The 11,600-nt window shown below is 36.9% G+C and overlaps 2 protein-coding genes and 1 long non-coding RNA gene across 11 annotated transcripts; 1 reads left to right on the forward strand and 2 right to left on the reverse strand.

Moving 5' to 3' along the window:
• Positions 1 to 31: 31 nt before the first annotated feature.
• LOC117221458 (uncharacterized) lies at positions 32 to 1,182 on the forward strand. Its single transcript, XR_004490510.2, has 2 exons — positions 32 to 171; positions 272 to 1,182. It is a non-coding gene; the product is annotated as an uncharacterized LOC117221458 (long non-coding RNA).
• LOC117221486 (ATP-dependent RNA helicase DDX47) lies at positions 1,167 to 3,743 on the reverse strand. The gene is made up of 7 exons (XM_076523385.1): positions 3,269 to 3,743; positions 2,858 to 2,951; positions 2,608 to 2,772; positions 2,368 to 2,534; positions 1,828 to 2,288; positions 1,501 to 1,762; positions 1,167 to 1,407 (listed from the first exon to the last, which is right to left on the reverse strand). Exons 1-7 carry the CDS (start codon positions 3,308 to 3,310, stop codon positions 1,249 to 1,251), a joined length of 1,350 nt encoding a protein of 449 aa, XP_076379500.1. The 5' UTR covers positions 3,311 to 3,743; the 3' UTR covers positions 1,167 to 1,248.
• Positions 3,744 to 5,686: 1,943 nt separating this feature from the next.
• Positions 5,687 to 10,998, reverse strand: LOC117221456 (PAN2-PAN3 deadenylation complex subunit PAN3). 9 transcript variants are annotated; one of them, XM_076523359.1, is made up of 11 exons: positions 10,576 to 10,998; positions 10,336 to 10,504; positions 10,018 to 10,109; positions 8,976 to 9,227; positions 8,508 to 8,771; positions 8,060 to 8,435; positions 7,854 to 7,970; positions 7,369 to 7,608; positions 6,998 to 7,280; positions 6,558 to 6,912; positions 5,687 to 6,347 (listed from the first exon to the last, which is right to left on the reverse strand). In XM_076523359.1, the coding sequence occupies exons 4-11, from the start codon at positions 9,051 to 9,053 to the stop codon at positions 6,231 to 6,233; spliced, it is 1,830 nt and encodes a 609-aa protein (XP_076379474.1). In that variant the 5' UTR covers positions 9,054 to 9,227; positions 10,018 to 10,109; positions 10,336 to 10,504; positions 10,576 to 10,998; the 3' UTR covers positions 5,687 to 6,230. The 9 variants fall into 9 exon arrangements, with proteins under 9 accessions (XP_076379474.1, XP_076379475.1, XP_076379482.1 ...); XM_076523360.1 differs by lacking the exon at positions 10,336 to 10,504; XM_076523367.1 differs by lacking the exon at positions 10,018 to 10,109.
• Positions 10,999 to 11,600: the final 602 nt, after the last annotated feature.

The following is an 11,600-nucleotide window of genomic DNA, read 5'->3' on the forward strand; positions in this document are numbered from 1 at the left end:
CGCGAACCAACTGACAAAATAAGGAGAGATACGCGGTAATTAGAACGATGATTTTTGATAGCTGACTGGTCGTGTTACAACATGTTTCCATCTGGCGGTCAAAGGAGAAAGCAGAACACAGAACCAATCTGATCTCGTATGTTTACGGAGTTATCCCTATGCTTGGACCTCGTACGTAGTGCATTGACAAGCCAGAGTCTTTTTTTTCAGATCAGTACCAAATGTAAAATTTTTACTGTTTTAAATGTTAACGTTTTTACTATTTTTTCAGATATTAACTAAAAAATCTCACATGTTTGAAAAGAGATTCGATCGTATAATGTTATTACGCAAAGAAAGAGATAAGGATTTGTTATTACTTTATACAGTTAAATAACATTGTAGAGAGCTCTTAGAAGTCCCATTATAATCATAATGTTAAAACTGAACGATGTTGTTCCAGAGTATCGTGTACAATGCTAATTAATGATTTTCTTTAGAAATTCGGAGGAACAGTTTTTAAAAGAATTTGCAACAGTGTGCTGTGTATAACACTTTTGCATTTGTTACAATGCTTTTTTGCTCTTCGAATGTAGTACATGCTCCTAATCAATATCTCGCATTTTCTAGTAAACCAAGGTTCTGCTTTGTAATTTATGTAGAGACATATGAACATGAACAGGAGATTGAATTGGTTGTGTAGGTTGATGATTTCTGCTTTATTAATATGAGCTAACAGTTATTATTACAAGTGATAAATGACGCAGGTTAAAAGATTGTGATTTTTATGATCTATTTTATACTTTTATCTGAATAGATATTTCTTTTGTAAAAAATACTTAAAGAAATCTATTATTATGGAATAACTGATTTCCTTAACATTAAGACATTTCCCTTTATTTTACAGCTTATAAAGTTAAAATGTTTGGTTTTTGTTTGTAAAAGCTTGAATTTATCGTTTAATTTGATTAGTTACATAGTGATAAATTGACACTGCGGTAACCGATTTGTCCATCAATGGAATCCTCTTCTATTTCGAACAGAGTTTCGAAGATTGCAAATAAAAAACTTAAATGTGGTTTTGTAAATTGACAATTACTTAAGGATTTTAATACCAACTATGAGTTTTGAATGCACATACATATGAGAGGAATGGTGATCAGATTTATGAATAAAACAAACAACAATGATAATAAAAATAAATATTATCCTGTATTGAGATTACTTATTAAGAATTAACAAATGTATCGAATAAGTTAACCAAGCGGTTCAACCTTTTTTACCCTTAATTTTACCCTTAATTTTACCCTTAATTTTGCCTTTCATTCTTTTCCTGAATCCAATCGACTGCTCGGTGTCGTCATCTTCATTATAGTCCCCTTTCTTTCTCTTGCCTGATTTTTTGCTCTCTTCAATGTCTTTCATTTGCTGAAATCATATATATATATATATATATATATATGAATTTTTTCGATGTAACGTAGCTTTTATTCGGATTAGGTCTTGAAAAATTAAATTTACCATTTTTGCGATACGTCCTGCTTCGGCTACCCTTTCTTGAAGGGTCATCACTTCCTCTTCCTCTGTAGGATACAAGGGCAACTGCTTCGAAATTAACTGCTCGATTCTTTGATACAGTTCGACGTCATATTGCGTTACGAATGTAATGGACCGACCAGAACGGCCAGCTCGTGCAGTACGACCGACTCTGTGTATATAGTCCTTGCTATGCGTGGGTATATCGAAATTTATTACGATATCAACGTGAGGAATATCAAGACCCCTATAAGTAAAAGTTTACATGAAAACGCTGTAATAAATACATGAATTCAAGACGTTAACGTTTACCTGCTAGCAACATCTGTAGAAATAAGTATGGACCGATTTTTTGCTTTAAATTTCGTTAGAGCAGCTATCCTCTTATTTTGCGACATCTGTCCATGCAATGGTACTGCAGTAAAGCCTAAATTTCTTAAAAGAAGCGCAGTCCTCACCGTATTGTTACAAGTTCCGCAAAAGATCATAAAACTATTGCCTGCTAGTTCATTTAATATGTGTACCAAATACACATCCTTGAATTTTACTGGGATGAATACATAATATTGTTGTAACTTTTCAACTGTTTGATATTTCGTTGAAACTTCTACTTTAACTGGATTTTGCAAAGACGCTCGTTGAAGTTTCTGAACTTTTTTTGTCATTGTTGCAGAGAATAACAATGTTCTCCTTTCCTTGGGTATTACTCTTAAAATTTTATCTACTTCGACTTCAAAATCCATATTTAAAATACGATCTGCTTCATCCATTACCTTGTGCGAACAAAATGTTATACGAATTATTTATTATTTATATAAATCTGTATGTAAAAAGAAAAATATTAATAATTACCAAAAATTTTAACGAACGCAGATTAAAACCTTTAGTATTTTCTAAATGGTCGACCAATCTTCCTGGTGTAGCGATCAAAACGTGTGGCTTTTTTGCTAACAATAGCGCTTGAGACATCATATCCATTCCTCCTACTATGACAGCACATTTTACACCGATGCTCGATCCTAAAACGCGATAGAATCATGAAAATTATTGCCAATATAGAAAAGAAGAGAACATCGGCAACGTCATTGTTACCTAAAGCTTCGATTTGTTCCGATATTTGAAATGCCAATTCTCTGGTAGGTGTTAGAATTAAAGCAAAATATCTTTGCGGATTTTCTAATAACGACTGTAATATGGGAAGCGCGAAAGCAGCTGTTTTTCCAGATCCGGTTTCTGCCAACCCTATTATATCTTTACCTATATATTTAACATAAAATAAGTAATTTAATCGCATATAGCTATAGCTTTATATTTTTAATACGTATAAATATTTTTTATTTACCCTGTAGTGCCAATGGAATAGATTCGCATTGAATTTTCGTAGGCGACTTCCACTTGAGATCTTCGCATGCTTTGCATAATACATTTACAAGTCCCTATAAACAAATATATTAATGTAATAAATTTGATACTTATGAATAATAATTATACCTTCCAAGCTAACGGTTATTATACTTTTACTCTGAAAATTGAAATACCATCACTTATACTTTGTTTATATATTATTTTCAACATTGACATCATAACTCTAAGTTTTTTCACGTTTAGGAAGACTTTCACAAGAATAGTTTTGTTACAGTTATATGCAATACAAAATATTTATATTTAAAAATCGTACAATAGTTTTATTATGCAATTTAGGACACAGACTCTATTTAGGTTATAGTTTTCCCTAATACATTGTTCAACTTACCAAATCCTTCCAAACTACTTTCTCAACATTTTCTTCGTCCATGATTTAATCACTAACTTATTAAAGGTGTTAACCGAAAATTACACTCGACGAAATAGACACACGTGAACACGAAATATGTATACTGCAAACTGGTCGCCTATTTATACAAACGCAGGTATTCACTCATTTCTGGAGTGAATAATAACGAACATTCCTGCTTGCAGGAATTTTAGGTCTTGAAAATGACCTAAACGTTTCAAATAGTGAAACCCAGGAGGTTATTGTTGCTTTTATGGTTCCGAGCGGAAAAGGTAGAAAGTTGGGCATCGGTTGGGCCCATCAGGGGCTGTAATTCTGAAGTTTGGATCGCGCCTTTGATGAAGTTTGGACCGCCCCATCTTGTGCAAACCGTTATTGCTCGCTCCGTGGGCCGAGATTAGGGGTTCTAAATCGCCTGGCCCAATGGGCCCGAAGCCGAAAAGGTCTAGCAGGTAACAACGTTCGGACAAAAATAATTTTCAGTGGTATCGGGTAATCCTCTTATTCCTTGTACACTTACTTTCTCTTCCAAGAACTTATATTTTTCATAGCATTATTTCATAACATACAAGTTGAAAAGTTTCAACATCGGCTTCGGTTCCTGAAAAAGTTACGAACAATCGAAATGATCTCGTAACTGTTATAAGCTACGGTAAGTCGCAGGAGTACTCGCGCCCTTTTTACACTTTAAACGATTGTTATTTCCTAACGATGAAAGTTGCGATATCCTTACGAAGGGGACTGCATACCAGAATATCTAAACTTTCAAATTGATATAAACTTTATTATAACGAAATTCGCTTCGCAAAGGTATTCGGTACGGTATGAATTCTTTACGTATAAAATCAAGATATTTACATATTCGGATGGCCTTGGTGCGATATCTTGTTCAGGCATTACATTGTTCCTAAATATCGTAGCGAAATTTCGATAACTGAGAGAAAGGTAATTTATAAATTACATACGGACGGTAAATCTTATTCGCAAATTGCGAATTTATTTAATCAGAGCAAATCATCAGTTTTGTATTACATACAGTTGTATTTAATACAAAATATTAAATTAACACTAAACCAACCGAGCAGTAATGACGATTATTATTCATTTGGATTTTGTAAAGTTTTAATTATGAGATTTTCTCCAATAATGTAATTTGTTCGATCATTTCTCACGAAAAAGTCTCCAAAGTTTGTAGTATCGTAAAATAAAAAATCGGTCATTTTGACCGTGGTAGGTTTAGTGTTAACTGGGAACGTTACAAATAAACAACGCGAAGGAGATACGAGAAAACCGACGACTCGAGAAAAAAACGGATTATCAAAGAAACAAAGAAAAATACAAGTATAAGTGCACCAAAGTCGACAACATTTGTTTGAACACGCGTTTCGTGCGCTGTGTCGGTTACATATGGGTGACACTAATTTTGAAAATTCAACCTATCAACGAAGAAACGTTGGCAAGATCGAGTTTATTTCTCTTTCGGACACATCGGCCGAGTACGTTGAGGTGTTACAAGGTTACAAGCTCCCGCTTACCCAGTGCGACAAGCTGGAACCACGATCTTGAATCCGTAACTCCACGTTCATACATATACAATCGTATTTAACCAAAACTTGTAATATACTATCTTTTACCAGTTTATTTTGCTTACAAAATTCAATCATTCCATTTCCCGATTCGAAGCAGTAGTTGGTACAAACCCACGAAGATATACCTTTACCGCTCATTTCTTCTTGCGAAAGTTACGAGGCATCCAAACTTCAATTTCCACGAATCCTATCCTGATTATCACGGGTGGCCACTCGTGCCGAAAGAAGCATCGGCTGGTCCACGCAATTTCCCTTACAGAAGAAATCCCAATCGCATGAAACCTCCGGCCACGCGAAGCTGCCTGGCCCTCGGCTCGTAACACCCCAAAGCTTGCTATGGGCTAAAGTGGAAAAGAGATTGCGAAATTTTGAAATAGCAAACAAAGAAACGCTAAAACAAAAGATTATGGAAATTTGAAGTAATATCGAGTCAATATTAGTTTAGAGTATGCCTAATCGTTTACAAAGTATTATAAGATCCAAACGAATACTAGTTGTTTTAACATTGTTAAATTTGTTATAACATAATCGTAATATTGTATCGCGTAGTAAAATTATAACAACGACCAGAACATGAGTCCGTGGTGTGTAGTCGTCGCAATTGTGCGAAGGAAATGAGATCAAGTTTGACTGATTGCGGACAGCGGTTGAAGAGAGGTGGAGAGGAACAGGAAATGCAGATAGGACACTTCAAGAACCGAATCTACGGATCGGTAACTGGATACAGTGGAACGAACCGAGCGCGAGATTTAATGAAGGAGGATTATTCTCTCGATGATATTTCTGTGGAATAAGAAAACAGCGTCGATTAAGATTGCTTTCAAAAATAAACATTTATTTCAAAATTAATGCTTACAGTTGTATCCTAAAATCTAAGATCTATTCTATACACAGACTGTGTTTAGGTGTTCTTAAGAGACCTCTTAAGACTTCATTGCATTATTAAGTTGTATACACGTTCTGTTCTGTATTCCCTACTTTGTTTCCTTGCGTAGTACGTCAGCAGCAAAAATTCGGCCGGTTGATTTTCTTCAGATTTACAATTGTCACCTTGCACTCTCACACACACGCGCACATATGTTGCAGTCGAATGGCAGTTACCAGAATACATTCGGTCTGGTATCTCTCTCTCTCTCTCTCTCTCTCTCTCTCTCTCTCTCTCTCTCTCTCTCTCTCTCTCTCTTTCTCTCTCTCACTAATGATTCGAATCTCGGACCACGTCACTCACTGTCCTATGTCTCTTGATAAAGTTTAAAATGGTAGTACCGCTAACTGGTGATATCACATTTATGGTTCGGAGTATGTACTGTCTGGTCGGTTCGATGAGGAAGAAAAAATAACGCGACACAGACCTAGACAGTTTCCTTCGCAGATTGTACCAGTTCTCCAAACGAGGTTTCCAAGCATTGCCGTAATTCGGCGTAGCTTACTACCAATACACTTTGTCCATCTCGCGACGTCAAACATATCTAGAAACATAGACAAACAGAGAAATATAGATAAATATCTAGAAATATAGGAATATGGATGATGTATGTGTATAGAAATTATCAGAAAAAACTTATATTCACGATTGATTTTTCTACACAATATCAGCTCTTTCGCGAAATAAATGCTGCAAGTAGTATATATATAGAGAGAGATATTACAAGAGAAAGATAATTTTGAATGAAACATACTTTGTCCTGAGATCCTGAATCCAACTTATTTAAACAATATACAACATGTGCCATGTCCAGCCATGGTCTTCCATCGGCCAGCACCTGGTGGAACACATAGTCCCTAAACAATTTGAGCATGTATCGGTCACCCGTTTCTGCCCATGTCGGTTCCATATTAAGCTCGGGTCTTTCGTTGATTGTGGCCAGTTTCACGATCAATTTGAATAACCTGCCGTTCTCGAGCTCTTTGGCAAGCTCATCTTCCATCTCGTCGGATCGCAGTAGAGCGGCGTCCAATTGCGTATAAAATCGGGCTCCGATCATTGGCATGAGATCCGTCACGCTCCTTCGTGTTTGATTGGAAAGTAGATACCTGAACGATTATACATAAAAATTTAGCACACGCGGCAAACAAATCAATTTGTTGATACGAAAAGACTATATTCTGTTATACGAACAATATAAGATTCCGTAAATCCGTGGAATAGGTACGTGCGACGAGTTCGAGGGAGGCTTGCATGTTGTCGCGATGGACGGCAAGGAGGCTACGACACGCTAAAGCTAACACCAATTTCCCTAGGGCAATTAGATCCTCTTGCTGGTAATGTGGAATTAGCGAGAGTGGTGTGGCAGCGTTCCCGTCGAATGTGACCACGTCTGGTATAGCGGCGCAGCTTAAACGAAGTCTTGTCCGCGACGTGAGCAACACTTTTGTTGGGTCTAAACATCTGTACGCCAAACCTGTGAGCAAAATTTCATCGGTTAGTGGTTGAACAGAGAGTATCGAGTCGATCTAAGGGCGGGATAACCACTTTATAGTTGTACAAACCAGCAGCGTGTATAACTCGAACGGCGGCGGTCAGTTGAATTATGTAGCTCCAGATTACACTCTCTGGTAACATACTACTTTGTTGTTGTCTGAGGATCGTGTTCTTCGTGTGACTGTATGGCCGAGGCGCGTTTGGATCCGACGAGAACGGATCCGTGTAGCCATTTAATTCGGTCGCCGAGAAATCCTTGTTCAGTAATGTTTCGGATCCAGGATGATAGTCGTAGACAAATACCATGGCTGAAATTACGAGAATTACATAAGGTTATAAGAGAAATTATATTAAGAACGCGTAGCATGATTTTTAACTCTGCAACGGGGCACATTGTACGGGGCACACAATTTTCGCTATTACAAAATAATTACGATCGACTTTTATAATTCTGGGCTACACACATGACGATATCTGAACGCATTTGGGGAAATGTTACAGAATTTATAGAGAAGACAGTGTGCTTTTGCAGGATCGATGCATTAATACATACAATGATCGCCGAAGGCCTTGGTAGTGAAAACTTCTCTCAACTGTACCAAATTGGTATGCGATAATCGTTTCCACATATCTACCAGCACCATACACTTTGTGTTGGCAAGTCTGAAATCTGAGAAATAAAATGCTTACTTAAATATCGTTCGTCGGAGGCATTTCGTTCGATCGATCGATTTGTGCGAAAAATCTTTGGAAACTTACCGTGTATGCGACGCAAACAGTATCTTGTACCACTTTTGATGCTCGTAGCTTTGTACGTTGAAGTTTGGTACCCAAGCATGGTTGAGGCAGGTTTATGAATCGGTTCTAGCGGACACAATTCATGGTAATTGTCTACCTCGTCTGGTAAGTCGGGGAACTGTGCAATGTCGGGTTGTGCTAACGTTAACGCATTCTTTTGAAGAATGTCCATTCGTAAGCTCTCACTGATAAAGAAACTAGGCGCTGCCTGAGGCGGCGGAGTCGACGGAGCTGACGAGTTATTGGACGATGGAGGTTTCGCTGGTTTCACAGGTTGCAGATGCGAGGGCGTGCCCGGATAGACGTATCCTATCTGACTTGTTCCTGCAGTTCCAATCTGCCGGAAGAAATTTCTCTTAGTTCGCCAAAGATTGGAACAAAAGGTGTATAAAATCAAAGCTCTCCTTACAGTTTCAGTTCCTTCCTCCGTTCCCACAGACTCGCTGGCAGCATTCCCAAGGTAAAAATAAGTCGTACCACCCACATTTTCTTGAGAATGATAAGAATTATTGAAAAGATTCGGAGAGCTGCTGCTGCTGCTGCTGTTATTAAGACACCTTCCTGGTACAAATTCTGGACTAGCAGTTACTTTTTTCTGCGAATCCAAAGAAAGGCCCGCCAAATGTTTTGTAAGTGCGGGGGTATTTAGAACTACTCCTTGACTGTGTCGATTCTATCGAACAAATAATGAGAATACTATAAACAAACGTGTACAGGATTCTTAAATATGGTAAGAAAGCAGCAAAGTTTTAAAGTGGGCAAATTTATGAATAGAAGCACGTCGTAGTTAGTCTTCCATATAAATATATATCAAAAGATGAAAATTTTTACTAAAGTTTGGCTCTCATCGAATAAATTGCAGAAGAACGTAAATTACCATGTAGGTAGCAAGTTTGGACTCTAGTGGAACGCCATTTGTATGAGGATTATACGCAACAAACATTGATGGGTCCATCCCTCCTTCGACCACTGCATTTAGCGCGATCACACCAAATTCGCGCTTTTTCTCTGTTTATTTAGTCCCAGGTAGGAAACTCGATCTTCTAAATCCTGATTAACGATAGTCTCGAATCGCCGCTTCTTAGGTCTCTTATCCTAAGATGTACGACTCGATAACAGTCACCGGAACCTGTAACATATGAAAACAGAAAATTATTTTGAAAACATTATCGATATAATACAATCTAATATTATCAGGGTAAATTTTTCGAAGCAAAATTCAAATAATTGTATATAATTATGCTACATCTAAATAATTAAATGAATATTATAATACTGTACTTAACATTTTCATGTAAAAAAATAACTAAGAACATGGATAATGTAAATGTTTATACAAATTATGAAGATGAACTATCGCGCCGTATCGGAAAAAAATAAAAAAAAGAAAGTAAAACTTCGGTAGAATGTACCGCTTATTCTGCGGGAAGAGACGAATACAACGTCTATGTACTACGACTATGCGACTCTCTAAATACAGAGAATAAGAGAAACCGTAGAAGTTGAATGAAATTTCAGCAGTGGCGGGCCGCGGTTCGGTGGAAAAACTAAGTAAAGAAACTAAGCAGAACGAAAAGAAAAGTCACAAGCAAGCTAGTGGAATGGCACGCTATAGCAATGGCAGCTGATTTTGACAATACAGCCACAAAAGACGCACAAGACATAACCTTGGCTGCAGGTTACTGTAAACCGAGTAGCGCATTTATATGAAACCTAAGTTGTTTCAATTTTTGTAATATCTGGTACATCTTTGACACCTTGCATTCGGAACATTCCATCCATTAGATTTCTGCCCTTGATTAGGTTATTTAGCTATTTTTCACTATATCGAAAAACGAGCCTTGAGCTCGTTGAAGTCAAAAGCCCGTTCACCAAGTATTTATAGTGGCATACGTAGACTAAGCTACTGTTCTACACACCTTGTCAATTCATGAAGTCTTGATTTCATTCGTTTTTCAGCAGTCTTGATCGCAACATATTGTATTCATCGAATGGCGATTCGTGATAATCACTGTGCATATGTATTTATGAATTATCGAAAAATAAGGGAGAAAGAGAGTGAATAATAGAAGGAGCGAGTGAAAGAGACAGAGCTATATTGTACGAATTTATTTATTATAAAATGTCGATATTACCAAAAACTGAAACATTTTTAATGGGAAACAAAAGAAAAAGAAAATATCATTTTCAGTATTTCGTATCCATATACATATACATATACATGTATATTAACTTACCTGTTCGATCTCCAAATGTTTCTCACTAAATCTTAACAAGGCAGTATCAACATTTGGAATAGATAATTTCAGACAAAAGGTCTTTGCTCCAGAGATTGAAATGATTGCTTGCACGCGTGCTATTTATCATTAAAAAGCTTTCGATAACGAGATTAAGCATATTGCATCCCTTTAATGATAAAGAGAAAAATCAAGATTTCTCATATGATTGACTTAGTGGTAGGATAGAGATCTACTTACTAAGCAAACAATAGATGTATTCTAAGCAGATACTATCATTACAAACGAAATTGCGACTGGTATGTTTACATGGTAGTACCTAATAACGTTTTTCTTTTCATCCACTTTACATGTTTCATTTTTTCCCCATAAGAGGTATCACAATCACTCTTATCTTATAAATGAGAGAAAACACGATTTGGTGTGCAACAATAACGATACGCGTACAAGATGTACGCCGCGTTAACATAACCGTTTACGCTGTCACTGATGTCGCGTCGGTGATACGGCGCCAAAATTCCGATCGCCACGATACACTTCCGATACAGCACGGTGATTGCGCGAACCAACTGACAAAATAAGGAGAGATACGCGGTAATTAGAACGATGATTTTTGATAGTTGACTGGCCGTGTTACAACATGTTTCCATCTGGCGGACAAAGGAGAAAGCAGAACACAGAACCAATCTGATCTCGTATGTAACGGAGTTAGTGTATATATATGTGTGTGTGGGTATGTTGCTTGTACGCGGGCAAGGTGAAAACAACCGAGAACCGTAAATTCTTTGTTTATCGGTCGGTATTTTTGTCAGCTTCGAGAAAAACGCGGCCAAGTTCGAAGTTTGTCCTACGAGTTACAACAGTGACTTGCACTAATATTCGGACACGATATTATTAGAAAAATTATTGCTCCTTTTTATCGTTTACGACAGTATTATCGATTCAATTGTTTTCTCATATATTAAAGCACTTCTTATAGCAAGTAGAAACGTGAATTTTGTTTATTTATCGTGCATGTTCTTTCGTATAATAAGCGATAAACAAGACTGCGACAAAATTCAACGTCACAAAAATATTCGGACTATCGTAAACAGTAAAAATAATATTTCTAATAATATTAATGCGAGTCACTGTATATACATTCCCTTTCGTAAGAATATCGTAACTTGCATTGTTAAGAAATAATAATCGTTTAAAGTTTAATATCGTAAGGATACGAATAAATAATTCTTTTGAGGGGATTTTCAAGGCCAGACCATTGCCCC

This window comes from Megalopta genalis, chromosome 1 (assembly GCF_051020955.1).
Source record: "Megalopta genalis isolate 19385.01 chromosome 1, iyMegGena1_principal, whole genome shotgun sequence".
In the NCBI taxonomy this organism is placed as follows: domain Eukaryota; kingdom Metazoa; phylum Arthropoda; class Insecta; order Hymenoptera; family Halictidae; genus Megalopta; species Megalopta genalis.

Bases quoted from the DNA above. Each gene is read 5' to 3' on its own strand.
- LOC117221486 (XM_076523385.1), bottom strand. From the start codon at position 3,310: ATGGACGAAGAAAATGTTGAGAAAGTAGTTTGGAAGGATTTG. The intron at 2,773-2,857 runs GTAAATAAAAAA...TTAAATATATAG, and splicing joins TATTCCATTGGCACTACAGG to GTAAAGATATAATAGGGTTG. The intron at 1,408-1,500 runs GTAAATTTAATT...ATATGATTTCAG, and splicing joins CAGGACGTATCGCAAAAATG to CAAATGAAAGACATTGAAGA.
- LOC117221456 (XM_033472458.2), bottom strand. From the start codon at position 9,053: ATGGACCCATCAATGTTTGTTGCGTATAATCCTCATACAAATGGCGTT. The intron at 7,609-7,853 runs GTATGTATTAAT...TCGTAATTTCAG, and splicing joins CAAGGCCTTCGGCGATCATT to CCATGGTATTTGTCTACGAC. The intron at 6,348-6,557 runs GTATGTTTCATT...CTATGTTTCTAG, and splicing joins ATTCAGGATCTCAGGACAAA to ATATGTTTGACGTCGCGAGA.